We start from the raw sequence: 15,368 nt of genomic DNA, 5'->3' as shown, positions 1-15,368 counted from the left end.
TACTTGTTTCCGTATGTGTTCTGTATGTGGACATGGGTTTCAACACGTGGTGTTTCTTCCTTATTCCTTCCAGGTCGATGTGGAGATTTGTCCTCTGTGTAAATCACTGGTAAGATTAAGACCTTCAGCTCACTCACTGCAAATGCCTAGCTTCCTTTATCCAATAATGCCTTTTAGGATTTGGCTTCCTGTCTTTGCTTGATATCCTCTCTGAAATCTGTTGCCAACGCACTTTCTCACCTAAGAGGTAAGTTCAGGCTTGTAATGATCTTCATGCTTGGAAAAGTTTCATGGTACCTGGGCTGAATGCACATTAAATTATATGGATTTTTCTCTGCATTGATATCAAGTGCTGTAAATTCTAGATTTTTCATGGTGAAGGGATGGAGTACAGACACATTTTTCTAAATGTAACAATTTACTCCAAAGGGTTTCATGTGGAGACAGGGCCTGTCTGTCAGAACACGTCCTGCCAGGTAGCTCTACAAGCAAAACCTGATAGTGTATTTAATCCTCCATATCCATACTTGCAATACAAAAATATTAAACTTGCTTTAAAGTGATGACTGAAAGGGCTCGAGTTTTGCAAGACAACATTAGTAGAACTGTGTATGTTTTTACACCCCACTTTAAGTAATCATTCCTCCCCTAAATTAAATAAGTGCTTCGATCATTCAAAACAAAAATTTCTGCAGAAGGGCAACTCCTCGCTGAGACAAGTTTTGAACCGTCCCTGCATGTTTAGCTTGGGGGAAGGAGGCCCTCTCTTGACTCAGTGCAATCGGCTTCCCATGATGATTGCTGTCTGTTCCGATACTGGAGATGCACAAACACAATGAGTCACTGCCAGCTCGGGAACCTGCTCACCGTTTGCTTCCTTCTCGCAGCCGACGCAACCTGTGGCACTGTAAAGGCTCTTTGTGGACAATACGGGCTTTATTTATCTGGTGGAAATCTCTACCACTTAAATTGGAGATTGTGGCATCATAATACGAAGCAACCTCATTACAATACTAAGAAACCCCAAACCTGCGTAGCCTCTTCACCTCTGGTTGCTGGCATACTTCTCCCACCCCGCTTCTCTGATTCCCGGGATTCCGGGATCTCCGGCCGGGCAGCCGTGACTGACACACAGCAGGCTCACACTGCCGTGAATTTAAATATTGGTGCACTGCCTTCATGTCGTAAAACACCCTGCTGAGTGCTTATGTTTTCCATTTCCAAACTTATGACTCCTTATGGAAGGCGGGCCAGCTGCTCACGGCAGGACTCGCTCCTCGGGATCCCTGACAGACACCTCGCTCTCTGTGTCCCTTGCTCCCCGCCATCCCCGCTGCCAAACCTCTCCCACCCCCATCTCAGAGAATCACAGAATGCGTCGGGCTGGAAGGGACCACTGGGGGTCATCTGGACCAAAATCCCAGAGCACACGGCACAGGATTGCGTCCAGACCTTTCTTGAATAGGTCCAGTGAGGGAGGCTGCACAACCTCTCTGGGCAATCTGTTCCAGTGCGCGGTCACTGCCCGGGAAACAACTTCTTCCTCATGTTCAGCTGGAACTTCCTGTGCCTCGTTTTGTGCCCGTTGCCATGAAAACACGTGCACAGCCGTGACACCCCCGGCGTTTGTTCCTGCTTCAGCCGAAGAGTCACACTTTCGCCGCTGCTGTATTTCGGGATCAGCATCCCGGCGCCCGCTGCCCCTCACGACGGGCCCTTCTCGTCAGGCGCGGCACGGGCAGCCCCGCCAAGGCCCCGCTGTTAAGGGCGGGCGCGGCACCGCCCCCTTCCTTTGGAGCCGGGCCGCCATTTTGTGCGCACGCACGGTGAGCGCCCGCGCCCCTCCGCCGCTCCGGGGGGACGCCGTGGGGACACGGGAGGACGGGGAGACGGAGCGGGGACGCGGCCAGAGGGGTCGTGCTGCCGGCAGGGGCGGGCGTGGGGCCGCCGGCCCTGATGGGAGCACCACGGCCTGCACAGGGCGGGGAGTGAGGGAGCGAGGAGGCCGCGGGTTGCGGGTGGCCTTGCCGGCCGGATTGCGGGGGGGCGGGCAGGAGGGAGGTTGCTGAGGGTGGAAAGGGCCGCCGAGGCCCGCGGCGGCTGCAGGTACGGAAGTGCAGCACGTGGCGGCGGGCCCGGTCACCTCGCGGCCGCCGCCGGGATGCAGGGGTGGGGGAGGCGGCACAGGGGTGGCTCCTCGGGGCAGACACCCCCGGGATGGCCGCGTAGGCCTGCGGAGCACGTGAACCTTGTGTAATAGTGGCCGATAAATGTGGAATTTCTGCCTCATGGATGCCTTGTAAGGAAGAGCTTAGGGAACGGGGTAGAGGTGCCATCGGGGGACATCTGACAGCGCCACGGTCGAGAGGCTGTATCCTGGTGCCTGGCAAGGGCATGTGGAAGGAGCGTGAAGTAATTAGCTGAAGTCAGAAGGAGAAGCATGCACTGGATATAAGGGGAATAATGATAATGGGAATAGCAAAGCCTCCAAACATGCTGCCTAGGGAGCCTGTGCAGTAGAGTCTGGAGGGAAAGTCCTGCAAGGAGCAGCTGAGGTCTCTTGGGAACCCTCATCGCCACAGCTTCTGCACGAGTGGAAGTGGAGGCGCAGGCACTGATCTTTGTCGTGACCAGAGACAGGATCCAAGGAAGTAGCATGGAGATGTGTCAGGGGAGGCTTAGTGTGTGTATCAGGGAAATGTTCTTCACCCAGAGAGTGGTTGGGCACTAGAATGCTTTCTCAGCACCAGCCTGAGAGAGTTCAGTAATCTTCTGAACAGTGCTCTCAGGTACATGCTGTGACTCTTCAGGTGTTCTGCACAGAACCAGGAGTTGGTTTTGGTGGTCCTTGTGCGTCCCTTCTAATGCTGAATATTCTTTGATCCTTGAAGGGTTTCAAGAGCTGACTGGAGAAAGCTCTTGAGTAGCCTGGTTTAATTTCATAGTAGACCTTGCTGTAAGCAGGAGTTAAACCTTGCTGGTATCCATTCTAACCTGAGTTAACCTGTGGTCCTATGAGCTCTGATTTCCTTGGATGCCTAAGTGAATACCATTGCTTGAATTGAGGTAGTGTCATTCTGAATAGGCTTAAAGACTCCATTAATCTGAAATATATGAAAATTCCATCACCTTTGTGGCGAGCGAACTAGTAGTTCTGAATAATTTGCCTTCATTTTTACAGTAATCAGCCAAAATGACGAACACAAAGGGAAAGAGGAGGGGGACGCGTTACATGTTCTCGAGGCCGTTCCGCAAGCATGGTGAGTTTCTCTTACAGTATCAACACTGCATCCAGTTACTGACCTGATGGACAGCTGGAGTCCCTGGGGATGGACTATGAAACTAGGGCTTGTGCCAAAGGATTTCTGACAACTTGGGCTAAAAACTGTAGAACTGTACACAGAGCTCTGAGATCTTACTGCAAATGCATTGGTATTCTGACTGCTTGACAGTAGCCACAGTGCTAATTCTGTCAGTGCTTCAAAATTAGTTTGAAGGTGAGGAAAATATTTTAGCAGTTAATTAAAACTTAGAGGATTTTTTTTGTCTGATCAATAAGCAGTTGCATTTATATCGATATATTAAATAATGTAATGTCTCTTCAATTTCGGTATTGGAAACACAAATTAATTTTTTGTTAGCTGGGTATTTTAAAAATTTGAAGTGTGTAATTGCTGCTTTAAAAAAAAAGTAAATTGTATGAAGTGCATGATCTGTGTCCCCCATTCTTTTTTATGTATGTATGAAAAACCAGGCTTCCTAAATATCTAAATTTCTGTCTCTTAACAGGTGTTGTCCCTCTGGCTACCTATATGCGGATCTACAAGAAGGGTGACATAGTTGATATCAAGGTACTTTCTGCAGTGCTGTGTAACTAAAAACTAAAGCAGTGTGGTCCTGTGCAGTCTCCAGTTCCTTGGGGTGGACTCTTTTGTTGCTTGGGTCACGTGTGTTAAGACAGGCACCTGCTTCTCACTTGGGGAGCAGTATTGGCATGACAGTGCTGCCAGAGCAATAGTAGCACTTCGGTGTCATTTGCTGGTGTATATGGGTTTTTGTAGATACTTATAATTTGGCTTTGCTTTCTTACAGTGTGTTCAGCTGAAAAATGGGAATGAAATATGCTGTAGCCAATGTTTGAGTTGGCTACTGGCTCAACTTTCATAGGAACCACAGCAGTCACTTCAGTAGATGTTCTGTTATGAGCCATGATTTATGGTGGGGCAGTTCATAGTTACGTGACTGTAAAGCTGTACTAAAACTAGAAATCAAGAAATAAAAGTAAGGATGCATCACATGTATTAATAAAGGCGGGGGGGAGTGAAATAGCATTTCCCGTCACTTGGTATTTTTTAGAACTTGTCTTTTAAAGTTGACTGTACTTTAACAACTAGTTGTAGTGAATGTGAAAGCCTTTCATCAAGGATTCCTACTTGGTTGAATCCTTTGGTTTCATTTGGAATGCCACATTCTTGTTGCAGTCACACAGAAGGTGGTGTTTAATTTGCTAGTTTGCTGTTTGACTTGAAGAATGTGTTGTTCAGAATTAGCACTTCCTCATGCACTGGAGCTTGATGATGAATGTCTCTTGTGATTGCTTGCTGTTTCTGTAAGCAAAGTGATAAATCATTTCACCGACGCTGAAAGCTACCAGAACTGACATAGCAAAATGTGCATGGTTATAAATTCCAACTTTGAGATAAAATGGGAATATTTTAAAGTAAGTCTTAAATAGTTTGAAAGATACACTTTAAATTACTTCTGAAATAAAAATCATATATGCTACTTTTCACCCCCCCCCCGTTTTTTTTTTCCTTTTCTTTTTGCTTAATAGGGTATGGGTACTGTTCAAAAAGGCATGCCCCACAAGTGTTACCATGGCAAGACTGGAAGGGTGTACAATGTTACTCAGCACGCTGTGGGCATTATTGTTAACAAGCAGGTTAAGTAAGTAATGAAATTCTTTGTATTGAAACTTAATATTTAAGGAAGTTGAACTGTAATTGCACCCTCCTTTCACTTTGCCAGTTAGACAGTTCTTGTCTTGATTGGTCATTCGAGGTGGGTAAAGTGTATTTCCTTTTTATAACCCAGGCAAATGATGCTCATTTGACTTGGATCCTGTCAGAGGAAACAGTTTTTATTTTTCTTATCAGCACCTAAAGTCACATTACCTAGCAGGGCTTCTAAGCCAGCGTGCTGGTATTGAAGCCCTTTTAAATACTAGTCTGTAGCTGTATCCAGCTGAATTTTTTACAGTTTAGTAAAAAAAAAAAAGGTGTTTTTGGTTCCAGGAGCTGGACTGCTGTGCATCGATAATAAAATGACTTGTTTGTATGCTGAGAGGCTAAAATTACTTATTCTCCACAATTTTAATTGGAAATTGTGAGCACATTGTTATATGTTTTTATATAATAATAAGCTTTTAGTTATATGTAAGTTATATCTGATGTGTATCTGCAGCTGTGTTTTGAGGTATTGCCCTTTAAAGAAAAATGACATGTGACCTCAGTCTTACTGAGTTACTTCTGTAAGGGCTGTAAGTCTTGATTTAAAGTGACATTTTTCAAGTGAAGATTAAAAACTGACTCCCTTTCTTAGGGGCAAGATTCTGGCCAAGAGAATTAATGTACGTATAGAGCATATTAAACATTCCAAGAGCAGAGACAGCTTTCTGCAGCGTGTGAAGGAAAATGAAAGGAAGAAAAAGGAAGCAAAAGAAAAAGGCATTTGGGTTCAACTGAAACGTCAGGTAATGTTTCTGTTGAGGTCACAATCCTTCTGCAGGAGATAACTTAGTTCTTGGAGTAGTGGCCTCATGCAGTGTGTTGGCATTTGGGCTGTCTGGGATGTTTGGTGCCTGAGCAGAGCTGCTCTGTGCCGGATGGAAATTGTAGTTGCAGCTCTGAACAGAGGGTTGGGTGCTTTCTGTGCTGTTGCTAAGTCTGCAGCAGCAGCTTTGGATGCTTTTAAGGTCAGTAGAGTCTTTGGTTTAGTTGAATTTTTAGTTGCAACAGGTTCTGTTGTAACCCTTGAAGGAAAGAATTAATAACCTGACTTCAGAGGAGAGGTAATGGCTCTTGCTTCTAGAACTGCATGATACATCACTTCATGTTCATTGGGTTGGACAGCTGCAGAGGGTAAAGCATAGGCTTTTAGGACGCAGGACAGCAGCAAGAGCCAGGCTTGCTTTCTGGCAGATCATTTTCTTACTGCTATTTCTTGAATCAAATTTATGAGACTAGGAATGGTAAAATTTCTGTAATGTTTCTATGATAAGGTGCTAAATGGTTGACAGAATGTTATTTTCTGGAAAGTTGCTTTTGAGCTGTAGTGCTATGAGTTTTCGTTTTTTATTTTTCTGTTTACAGCCTGCTCCACCAAGAGAAGCACACTTTGTGAGAACTAATGGCAAGGATCCAGAGCTGCTGGAGCCAATTCCTTATGAATTCATGGCATAATCTATGTTTAAAAAATAAAGAGATGGTTTTGGACAAGTGTATGTGATTGTGGCTGATTCATTTAGTTGGTTTTGTTTTTTTTTTTGTTTGAACAGATGATTTAGAAACCTTCTTTTATTGAAGTTTATTTATTTAGCTTGCATTTACCATGATGCTTAGTCATTTAAATCATCTGCAGCTTTTGCTGATGAGTTTTGTCATTTATATAGATGATAAATGCTAGGAACACTGAAATTTGCTAGTGCTTAGTAATGATCATAAGCTGTTATGAGGGGACATGGAATATTTCACCAGAAAACTAAGAACTTGTATCAAGAACTGCCCAGTTCACTTAAAAGGCTGGATTTTTTCTTTTTGTAGGAAAAGAAATAAGGGGCTTCAGATTTCATTGACGCAAGGTTTTGGCTAAGGGGCCTCATGAATACCAAGGAATTGTCTAAACTATTTTTGAAAATAAGGAAATGTCTATAGTGAGATTTTGTCTTCGACCATTGTAACCTGTGAAATAATGTTTACAGCATGCCTGTGCCAATAAGCATTCTTACAAAATAGTAGTAGTTTAGAAACAAGGGTTTAATTCCAAAACAGCCAGCCTTTGTATTTTGATTTTTGACATTTTAATTGGCTGGCATAGCTAAACTCTTTCATTTTATATGTTTATTGTATGCCTGTTGAATGTTGCAGTGAATTCCTCTCATCACAGATTTACTGATGTCTCAAAAGAGCCCAGTGCTACCTGTGCAATTCTTAAATGGAAGATCTTCAGCTGACTCTTTACTAGGCAGTTCTGGTTTAGTGAGCTTTGCTTGAAGCAGTGTGAAGCTTGCTAGAGACTGCTGAAGGGAACCTGCTTGGTTAGCCTTGAAATCACACAATCTCAGGCTTAGTTTTGTAGTTACAGGTAAATAATAGTTTACCTTGAAGTGTCGTGTCAGGCACTGCTCATCTACCTTCTGTAAATGATGTAAAACTAAAGTCCACGTGACTAGAGAAGCAAGTGTCCTCAAGCTGTAGGTGTTGGCTGTTGAAAGTTACTGAACAGTGAATTGCAGGGCAGCTTGTAAGTGTGGGCGTAAGGAGCAGAGACACGAGTTTTGCTTTTTACCTAACGCAGTTGTGGGTGTTCCTGTTCTCATGGAATGTAGGTTTCAGACCTTGAATTCAGAGTCTGGCTTGGGCTGGTATTTAAGGGTGATGGGCTTTAGATGCTGGAGTTTTCAAGTTCTAGTGAGCAGATTGCTATGTTTGAGGTTCTCCAAGCTCCCATCTCAGAAGGTGCAGCAGGCTGTTTAGCTGGAATGACTTTGGAAGTGACTTGGAGGAGCTTGCCCCTTTATCAGGCTGCTCCATGACAGTAGTGCTGTATTCTGACACCAGAGGTGTTGGACATGGGGTGCACCACTGTGTCCTGAAGCCCTCACTGTTCCACCTTACACACTTGGCTTTTATGGTCAAGGGCTCTTCTTGGAGCAGCAGGATTTGTGTACTTCATCAGCCTCTTTGGCTTGTTAGTTTCCACAGCCATTTAAAATTGCTATTTGCCTTCCAAGATAAGCATCATTTTCCACTAGGCTTTGCAGGAATTAAGGGGGAGGGTATTGGATACAAACTTTGGTGATGGCATTTTAAATTTGCTTCTCATGCATGCATGTCTAAGCTATTTTGGTTCTGTGTTTGGTTTGTACTCATTTGTCAAAATCACAGAGGATTAGCTGTAGCAGCAGGATGAAATGATTAACATCATAAGTGGGGCATAGTTCTAAACTTTTGAACTTACTTTCAACTATTTGGAATAATAAGACTGGACAGCATTACCGTGGTCTTGTTTAAGAGCTGTGCTTCCAGAGACACCACATTGCAACACTTTCCAATTTATTTAGAAGAACTGTTTTTAAGGTCACTATGCCAACAGTAGTTGGTTATAAATGCATATTTGGAAGCCCTGTGTGGGCTGGGAAGAGAGAGGGAAGTCTTTCCTTGGTCAGGATTCCCAGAAATGACTGAAAATGAAGCTGACTTTGTACAGGAAGAAAATAACCTTTTTTTGGTTTTGTTTTTAGTGTTTGGAAACAGGACAAATAAACTAAGGTGTAACCTGCTTGTTTGTTGCACTCAGTGCAGTGGGGGTTTTCATGCTCATCTGAAGCTTGCAGAAGCACAGCCCAGACACTTAGCAGACCTCGATACCTGCTGCTGAAGTTTGCTTCCTGTCCGTATGGCTGCCCTGTTTTTGCACAATCCTGACGAAAGAGGGAGATCTGTGAATTGGGAAAAGCTGAAGAACTGCCTGTTGGGCATCTCCAGTCCTGGGCTGAAACATATGAAGCATGTTCCTTACAGGGTTTGGAGTCACCAGTTTTGACTTGCCCTGGAAGGGGTTTTACACTCTAAACCCATAAGCTGTAACCAGTTCTCCCTCCTTTACAGCCACAAACCTTTACTGCTGGTTCCCTGCCAAAAGCCCTGACAAAATCTCCTGTTGTCTCCTAGAGAAGCAGCAAGGAAGCTGCCTTCTGAGCTGTCGGCTTCATCTTTTTTAGCATATTGGCAGCACCAGGATTTGAGGTTTCCTGAGCACTGTGTAGGCAGCGTTAGGCAGGGAAGGTCAGTGGAAAGGCAGGAGGGACTGGGAAGGGGGAGGAGGAACCATTGTCAGTGCAGAGGCTGTATGGGGTGGGAACATTGCTCCCGCCAGCAGCACCCGTACAGCTTAGGAACCCAGAAAAATAAAAAAAGAAGCTCCAAGTGCTCTCAGGATGCCATCCCTGCCACTGTCACAGGAGCAAGCCACCTACTCTCCCCCCAAAAGTACTGCTGTTGAACATTGCAGAGCTTGGACCAGGGAGATGTGTCAGGCAGCAGTACGGTGTACCTGGCACTGGGCAGTGTTGCTGTGGGAAAGGGGGTAGTGATGGGCTGTAGGGACAGTGGTGTAGGCCATCTGCAGAGGTGGGTGACAAAGTACAGCCTGGCACTTCCAAGTGGTGCCTGCAGAGCACAGAAAGGCCCTTTGGAATAGCTTTGAGGCCCACACATCCCAGTGGTGCTTAGTCTGCAGAATGGGGACAGCTAATCTGAGCCCCAACTGCTTCAGTTTACTGAGCTGCTCCTGTTGCACCTGGGTAGGTGTTGATGGAGACATAGTCCATCACACCCTGGACATTAATTCCTCCACAGGGCGTCCTACTTGGGCTTGGGTAATGTTATCTCTCTGCTTGACCGCCCCCATGTGCCTTTGGGGGTGCTCCCAGCAGCAGGCAAGGCAGCTTGAGCTGTACAGGTGCCCATAAAGAGGCAGCTTCTCAAGGTTTGAGAAGGGCGGCTGTTTAATATTGCTTTCACAGCTCAGCGCCTGGGAATCATCTGCCCGGAACGGACTTGTTTCAGTAGCATTCTTTCAGAGGCACACTGAATGTACTCTGATAGCTGTTTTGTAAAGAAATGTATAAAAATAGCTGCTGCCGGCACTGTGAGTGAGGTCAAAGACAAGCAATCCCCTGACAATAGGAGCAGATGACAATAACAGGAACCTCTGGAAACCAAGAGTTTTTGGTGATACAAGAGAAATCTTGTTTCTTAAAAGAAAAGAGCTTTCTGGCATCATGGGGAGTAAAGCAGAAACTTCAGGGGCAATAGGTTTTGGAAGTTGAAAGATGCCCTGGAAGTTAAAAGAAACCCATAGGGGTTCTTAGGCACTAGAGCAGCACAAACAATCAACCGCGCTTCTTCCACCGTGCTTTTCTGCAGGTACTGCTTTAAGTGATGTTACTTAGTATTATCTTAACTCAGCTGCCTGTGTGTGAGCATCCAGGGTCACTTGGCCTGTCTAAGCATCAGCCTGCATCTGGGGCCCAGCAGCTCTCAGGATGGCTCCATCCCTCTGTGCCATGAGATCAGTCCATTCGAGTACCACCCACTGTCCTCTTCCATGTTGTGTCCTGCTGGCATGTGCTATCTCCTTGAAAAAAATTAAAGCAGCCTCTGAATAGGTTTTTTTCTCTTTTAAGCACTTACAATTGCAAGGCAGTACACAGCAGAAGCAAGAGACAGGGCAATGGTTTGTGGAGACTGAAACATCTGCACAGCTGCTTGCAGGTCTGAGGCTCATTTATGGGTAGCCCATGGTGGAGCACCATTCTCCAGAACTTTTCTGCTTCAAAAACCCAAAGAGCCCAATCAAGACCACTTAGGTTTCAGGGCTGGCAGTTGCTTAATTCACAAGCTGGGTTTTCAACGCCAGCTGTAGAGGGTTGTGTTCAGGTGTGGGAAACAAAACAGTCTGAGGTAAAATAATAATTTCCTTTCTTTCAAGACTGGAGTCCCGATCTGCAAGGAGGGTGGCGCATTTTCCCGTCTGCCTCGGGCGGGGGGGATGCCCAGCAGGGTGCTCGCCCCAAACGTGGGACACAGCTTGCATGGCCTGCCGAGGCTGTCCCCAAGACTCTGCTGCCTGTGCACGCCGGGGCCACCCCACGCCCTGGCAGCGGGGAGGGTGGGAGAAAGGGCGAGGGGTGCAACCTGGGGTGGGCAGGTCCGGAGAGGGCTGCAGGGGCGCGGCCGTGCTGGAGGGCCGCGGGGCGGTGCCGCCGGGGGGCCGGACCGGTGGCAGCAGAAGCGGGCCGGGGCGGGCCGGGGCGGGGCAGCGGTGGCGGTGGCGGGGCGGTGCCACGGGCGGTGCTGCCACTGGGGCTTTTAAAAGCCACCGGGGCCGCCCGCTCTGGGCGCTGCCGGCCGAGCCGAGCGGAGCCGGCCGAGCCCTCCGGCTGCGGAGCCGCCTCTCCCATGCGCCTGCCGAGCATGTCCCAGCCCTTCCTGCTGGCGCCCATCGCCGAGTGCCCCCCGGGGCCGCCCGGCGCCCAGCTCCGCCTGGCCGTGCTGGGTGCCCGCGGCGTCGGCAAGAGCGGTGAGTGCGGGGCTGCCCGGCCCCGGCCCCCTTCCCCTGCCCGCCCGTCCCGCCTAACGCGGCGCTCTGTGTTTCAGCCATGATCGTGCGGTTCCTGACCAAGCGCTTCATCGGCGACTACGAGCCCAACACAGGTGAGGCGGGGGGCGGTGGGACAGGGCGTGGCGGGGCCCCGCGTCAGGCGGCTCACGGCTCTCTGCTCCCCAGGCAACCTCTACTCCCGGCTGGTCCATCTGGACGGGGACCACGTTGCCGTACAGATCCAAGACACGCCGGGATGCATCCAGGTACGGAGATATTTTGGCTCAATCAGTTCTCCTCTGCTACCCAAAGGCTTGGCTTTTGAGCCCAGATTTCTTGCATGCCTAGACTTCGTCTCCTGAGACAGAGCTCAGGCTTCCCTTTGGACCCGTTTGATGATGCTGTGATACGGCCTTTATGCTTTCATGACCCAATGCCGAATCTGTGCTCTCTGTTGTATGGCAGGTGCAGGAAGACTGCGTGCAGGTGCTGGACTCCCTGTCCAGGTGCGTGAAGTGGGCAGAGGGCTTCCTGCTGGTCTATTCCATCACAGACTACAGCAGCTACCAGTCAGTCCAGCCTCTCTACCAGCACATACGCAAGGTGCACCCCGATGCCAGGACTCCCATCATTATTGTGGGGAACAAAGCAGACCTCCTCCATGCCAGGCAAGTACAGGCAAAAGAGGGACTACAGCTAGCAAATGAACTGGGCAGCCTGTTCTTGGAAATCTCCACCAGTGAGGACTCCCAAGGTGTGTGTGATGTCTTCCAGTATCTTTGCAAGGAGGTCAGCAAACTACAGCATGCTGGCAGCACGGACAGGAGGCGGTCATCCATCATCCCTCGGCCCAAATCTCCCAACATGCAAGATCTAAAGAGACGTTTCAAGCAGGCTTTATCTTCCAAAGTCAAGTAAACCTCCTGATGAGATCCCATGGGACTCAATAGAGTTTATTTTTGTAAACTAGTTAATAAAAATCTTTATTTTTGTACTAATGCCAGCAGTGTAGAAGTAAGTGTGTCAAAGCTTGCAATTTCCTTGCTGTTCTTTCATTTGACTAGTTGGGTTATTTTTGGGAAAAAAAAAAGCTGCATAGCAACTAAATAGAGGTAGTTGGAAAGGGGACTTTTGCCAGAAGGCTTTGATTAAATTTCTTTTTTCGGGGGACTGGGATTTTCTGTATTAAGCTACTCATATGATTTTCTCTGGGGACCTCGATTTCCTGTTTGTAAAATGGGAGTGTTAATGATGTAAATCATTACCTGCCTCTATACAATGCTTGGAAAGCCCATGGTGGAAAACTTTGTAGGAAACAAAAAAAAGCTCAATTAAATATGAAAATATGGAAGTGTCTGTAAGAATTCTGGTTATAATAGAACTGCTTTCCTCCCTCAAAGCTGTTGTTTTGCTTGCACCCGTAATAGCCTGAATGCTGATAGGCTGTTGGGAATGAGCTCCAATTTCTGATGTGCCTTAGAGATCTGTTCTACAGAATTAATCATTTGAGCCCCAAGCATTTAATAGGAGGGTTGAGTTTCTCCCACAGATTGCTGTGGAACAAAGTGCTGAGCAATCCATAGCAGAGGAGTGTGTGGGTTGGCTGTTGCTTTCTCTGGAAACATGCGATAGGAAGGACTGATGCGTAGGTTCCCTGGACAGAAAATAGCTACATTTGAAAGGAATCACATCTTTATCTTCCCCAGAGTAATTTCGTAGCTATTGGAAACAGGTCAGACTTTACTCTTACTTCATATAAACTCTAAACCGTACTTAGAATGGGTTTTATTAACTGTTTGTTGGATGTCTGAGCATGGAATGTAGGTTTTGCACTTCCAGGATGCCTCTGAATTATGTATGTGAGAAATAAAACTATTCCATGCTTTGTAGAAAGTGGAAGTGGATAAATCCATACTGGGAAAACTCGCTGTCCTCGCTCAAGCGCAAGTCCAGTAAGGTTTTATTTTGTGAAACCTCATAGATTAAGTCAAAAGACCACTTCCTTCTTTCCTTGCGCTTGGAAAGGCAGGTAGGTGCTGTGCCATGCAGTTAGTGGGCAGTCCCTGTTGTTTCTGATCCCTGGGCCTTGAAGCTCCCTGGGCCACCTTCGCTCTTTGCCTACTGATGTTGGTTATTGAGGGAAGGGTGATTGAGGTAATTGAGGGAAGTTAAAGACGATTCTCTGTGCAGAAGCACCAGAGACCTGTGTGAGCACCGGGCAGGGTGTGGGATGCCAGCAGCACCATTCCCCACCCAGGGCTATGTGCACATCTTCAGTCCAGGCATGTGTCCTCCCTGAAGGCCCTGTGCTGCCCTACCAGAGGGCACAGGAGAGCTGATACCCAGAGCTGCAGGAACAGACTGAAGCTGGGTCCAAAACTCTTGGAGCTAATTCGTGTAAAAAGCATAGTGACAGCCTGGACAAACCAAAGTATGGTTTAAACATGATAATAAAATATTTAACACATGTTAAATATTTCTTCACTGTGAGAGTTGCTCTGCCAGGCCCAGGACTCTGGGCTTGAGGGGTGTAGGATGATGGGGTTCCTGAGAGCAAGCACATCCCTGACAGACTTGAACTCATCATATGGACCATGTGTCCATGGGAAATTTGAAGAGGAATTGATGAGTCGCATGTGGGATATTTGTGAAACATACCATCTTGAAACCAGGATACCAAATTGTTTGCAAGAGAAAATCCCACTCTGGTGGAATTTTGGGTTTTTAACCTGCAGATTTTGTCTTTGGAAATGATATCCTACTCACGTATCCAGTATGGAGTTTTGCCAAGCAAGTTGCTAAAGATACTCAGCGCACACGTGGTACAAAATATGATAAAGGGGCAGGTAATGTGTGCTGGACAAGTCTGCATCTCACCATAGTCCTCAGCAGCTGGGTGAAAAATCACATTAGGCACCGACTTAGGTGCCTCTCACTGCCCCTGGCAAAGCAGGAGCTTGGGTCCCCACTCTGGTACAACAGGGGGAGAGGTTGTGCAGGAACTAGTGGCAAATCAAGGGGCAGGGATGGGCAGGAGCAGGGGGATAAATACAGTAATTTTCCCCATCTCTCTCTCTCTCTCACACAGGAAAAAGCTAGAGGTGCTACACAGGCACCCGTGCTCAGGTCAAGGTGCAGAACCTCCTGTCTCCACCCCACACTTCTCATGCTGTAGGGCTGCTTCAGCCACGTGTCAGGAGCAGGATGAGCCCCTCAGGGATGTATTGGGGAATCTGGATGACTAGAGCATGCCGATGGCAGGGAAGGAGTGCTGCTCTGATATGCCTCCAATTTAAGGCAGCAGCTGCTTTGGACCACTCTGGGTAACATTTTTGGGCAGAGGTACATAAATTAGGCACTCATGGTGTTTGTCTGAATTTCCCCTGGCTGGCACAGATCTACTCTCACCCAGAAGTTTTCAACCCTGAGCTGACAGGTAAACAACAGGAAAAACCTGCTGGCTCCCAGCACATTTTACCCCAGCATTTTCTTCAATCCCGAGTGGGCAAAGAGGGGCACACCAGGGCAGGGGGGCAAAGCATCTCTCAAGTACTAGCAGAGCAGCTCTGAAGCCTTGTTTCTCCTGGGCCATGGTCACTTATGCCTTCCCTACTGAATACTTGCCATCCCCAGTCTCTAAGCCCTTCACAGAGGGGGCAGGGTGGCTTCAGGAGGGTAAGTAGTGCATAGCCTGGCCTTTCTCCTCGATCAGAAGAAAATATGCCTCTGCCTCTTTCCTCCCACCACCTCCGCTCTGAAACAGAATCACAGCAATTTTGCCTGACAAGATGGATGAGTGGGGTTTCAGAAGCAGGGATATGTGTGGCATCACACTCTATTATGGCTGCTACTACATCAGCATCTCCCCCCTGCTGGACTATTTTGTCTACTTATCTTCAAGCTCTGAAATCATCCAGTAATGCTTTAAGGCTTCATGAATTTTAAAATTGCAGCTGCCATTAACCTGCTCTATATAACCTTCA

At 47.3% G+C, this 15,368-nt stretch overlaps 2 protein-coding genes and 2 non-coding genes across 4 annotated transcripts; all 4 read left to right on the top strand.

The window, feature by feature from the left end:
- Positions 1-1,677: 1,677 nt before the first annotated feature.
- Positions 1,678-6,502, top strand: RPL21 (ribosomal protein L21). The gene is made up of 6 exons (XM_005516278.3): positions 1,678-1,826; positions 3,182-3,260; positions 3,790-3,851; positions 4,835-4,947; positions 5,602-5,752; positions 6,372-6,502. Exons 2-6 carry the CDS (start codon positions 3,194-3,196, stop codon positions 6,459-6,461), a joined length of 483 nt encoding a protein of 160 aa, XP_005516335.1. The 5' UTR covers positions 1,678-1,826; positions 3,182-3,193; the 3' UTR covers positions 6,462-6,502.
- On the top strand, positions 4,569-4,649 carry LOC148184876 (small nucleolar RNA SNORD102). The gene has a single exon (XR_015772070.1). It is a non-coding gene; the product is annotated as a small nucleolar RNA SNORD102 (small nucleolar RNA).
- LOC148184875 (small nucleolar RNA SNORA27) lies at positions 5,007-5,139 on the top strand. Its single transcript, XR_015772076.1, has one exon. It is a non-coding gene; the product is annotated as a small nucleolar RNA SNORA27 (small nucleolar RNA).
- Positions 6,503-11,197: 4,695 nt separating the features above from the next.
- RASL11A (RAS like family 11 member A) lies at positions 11,198-12,784 on the top strand. The gene is made up of 4 exons (XM_005516280.3): positions 11,198-11,364; positions 11,442-11,498; positions 11,572-11,651; positions 11,851-12,784. The coding sequence occupies exons 1-4, from the start codon at positions 11,244-11,246 to the stop codon at positions 12,301-12,303; spliced, it is 711 nt and encodes a 236-aa protein (XP_005516337.1). The 5' UTR covers positions 11,198-11,243; the 3' UTR covers positions 12,304-12,784.
- The last annotated feature ends 2,584 nt before the right edge of the window (positions 12,785-15,368 follow it).

The sequence above is a fragment of the Pseudopodoces humilis genome, chromosome 2, assembly GCF_049639895.1.
Source record: "Pseudopodoces humilis isolate 2021_Gansu_Grassland_sample_001 chromosome 2, ASM4963989v1, whole genome shotgun sequence".
Lineage (NCBI taxonomy): Eukaryota > Metazoa > Chordata > Aves > Passeriformes > Paridae > Pseudopodoces > Pseudopodoces humilis.
Note: the sequence above shows the minus strand (reverse complement) of the source record. Positions and strands in the feature narration are given on the sequence as shown.

What these genes read in the sequence shown, in the direction of transcription:
- RASL11A (XM_005516280.3), top strand. Translation starts at nt 11,244, where the DNA reads ATGCGCCTGCCGAGCATGTCCCAGCCCTTCCTGCTGGCGCCCATCGCC. An exon ending in CCGCGGCGTCGGCAAGAGCG is followed by an intron (nt 11,365 to 11,441) that starts GTGAGTGCGGGG and finishes TCTGTGTTTCAG; the next exon opens with CCATGATCGTGCGGTTCCTG. An exon ending in ACACGCCGGGATGCATCCAG is followed by an intron (nt 11,652 to 11,850) that starts GTACGGAGATAT and finishes GTTGTATGGCAG; the next exon opens with GTGCAGGAAGACTGCGTGCA.
- RPL21 (XM_005516278.3), top strand. Translation starts at nt 3,194, where the DNA reads ATGACGAACACAAAGGGAAAGAGGAGGGGGACGCGTTACATGTTCTCG. An exon ending in GAGGCCGTTCCGCAAGCATG is followed by an intron (nt 3,261 to 3,789) that starts GTGAGTTTCTCT and finishes GTCTCTTAACAG; the next exon opens with GTGTTGTCCCTCTGGCTACC. An exon ending in GTGACATAGTTGATATCAAG is followed by an intron (nt 3,852 to 4,834) that starts GTACTTTCTGCA and finishes TTTGCTTAATAG; the next exon opens with GGTATGGGTACTGTTCAAAA.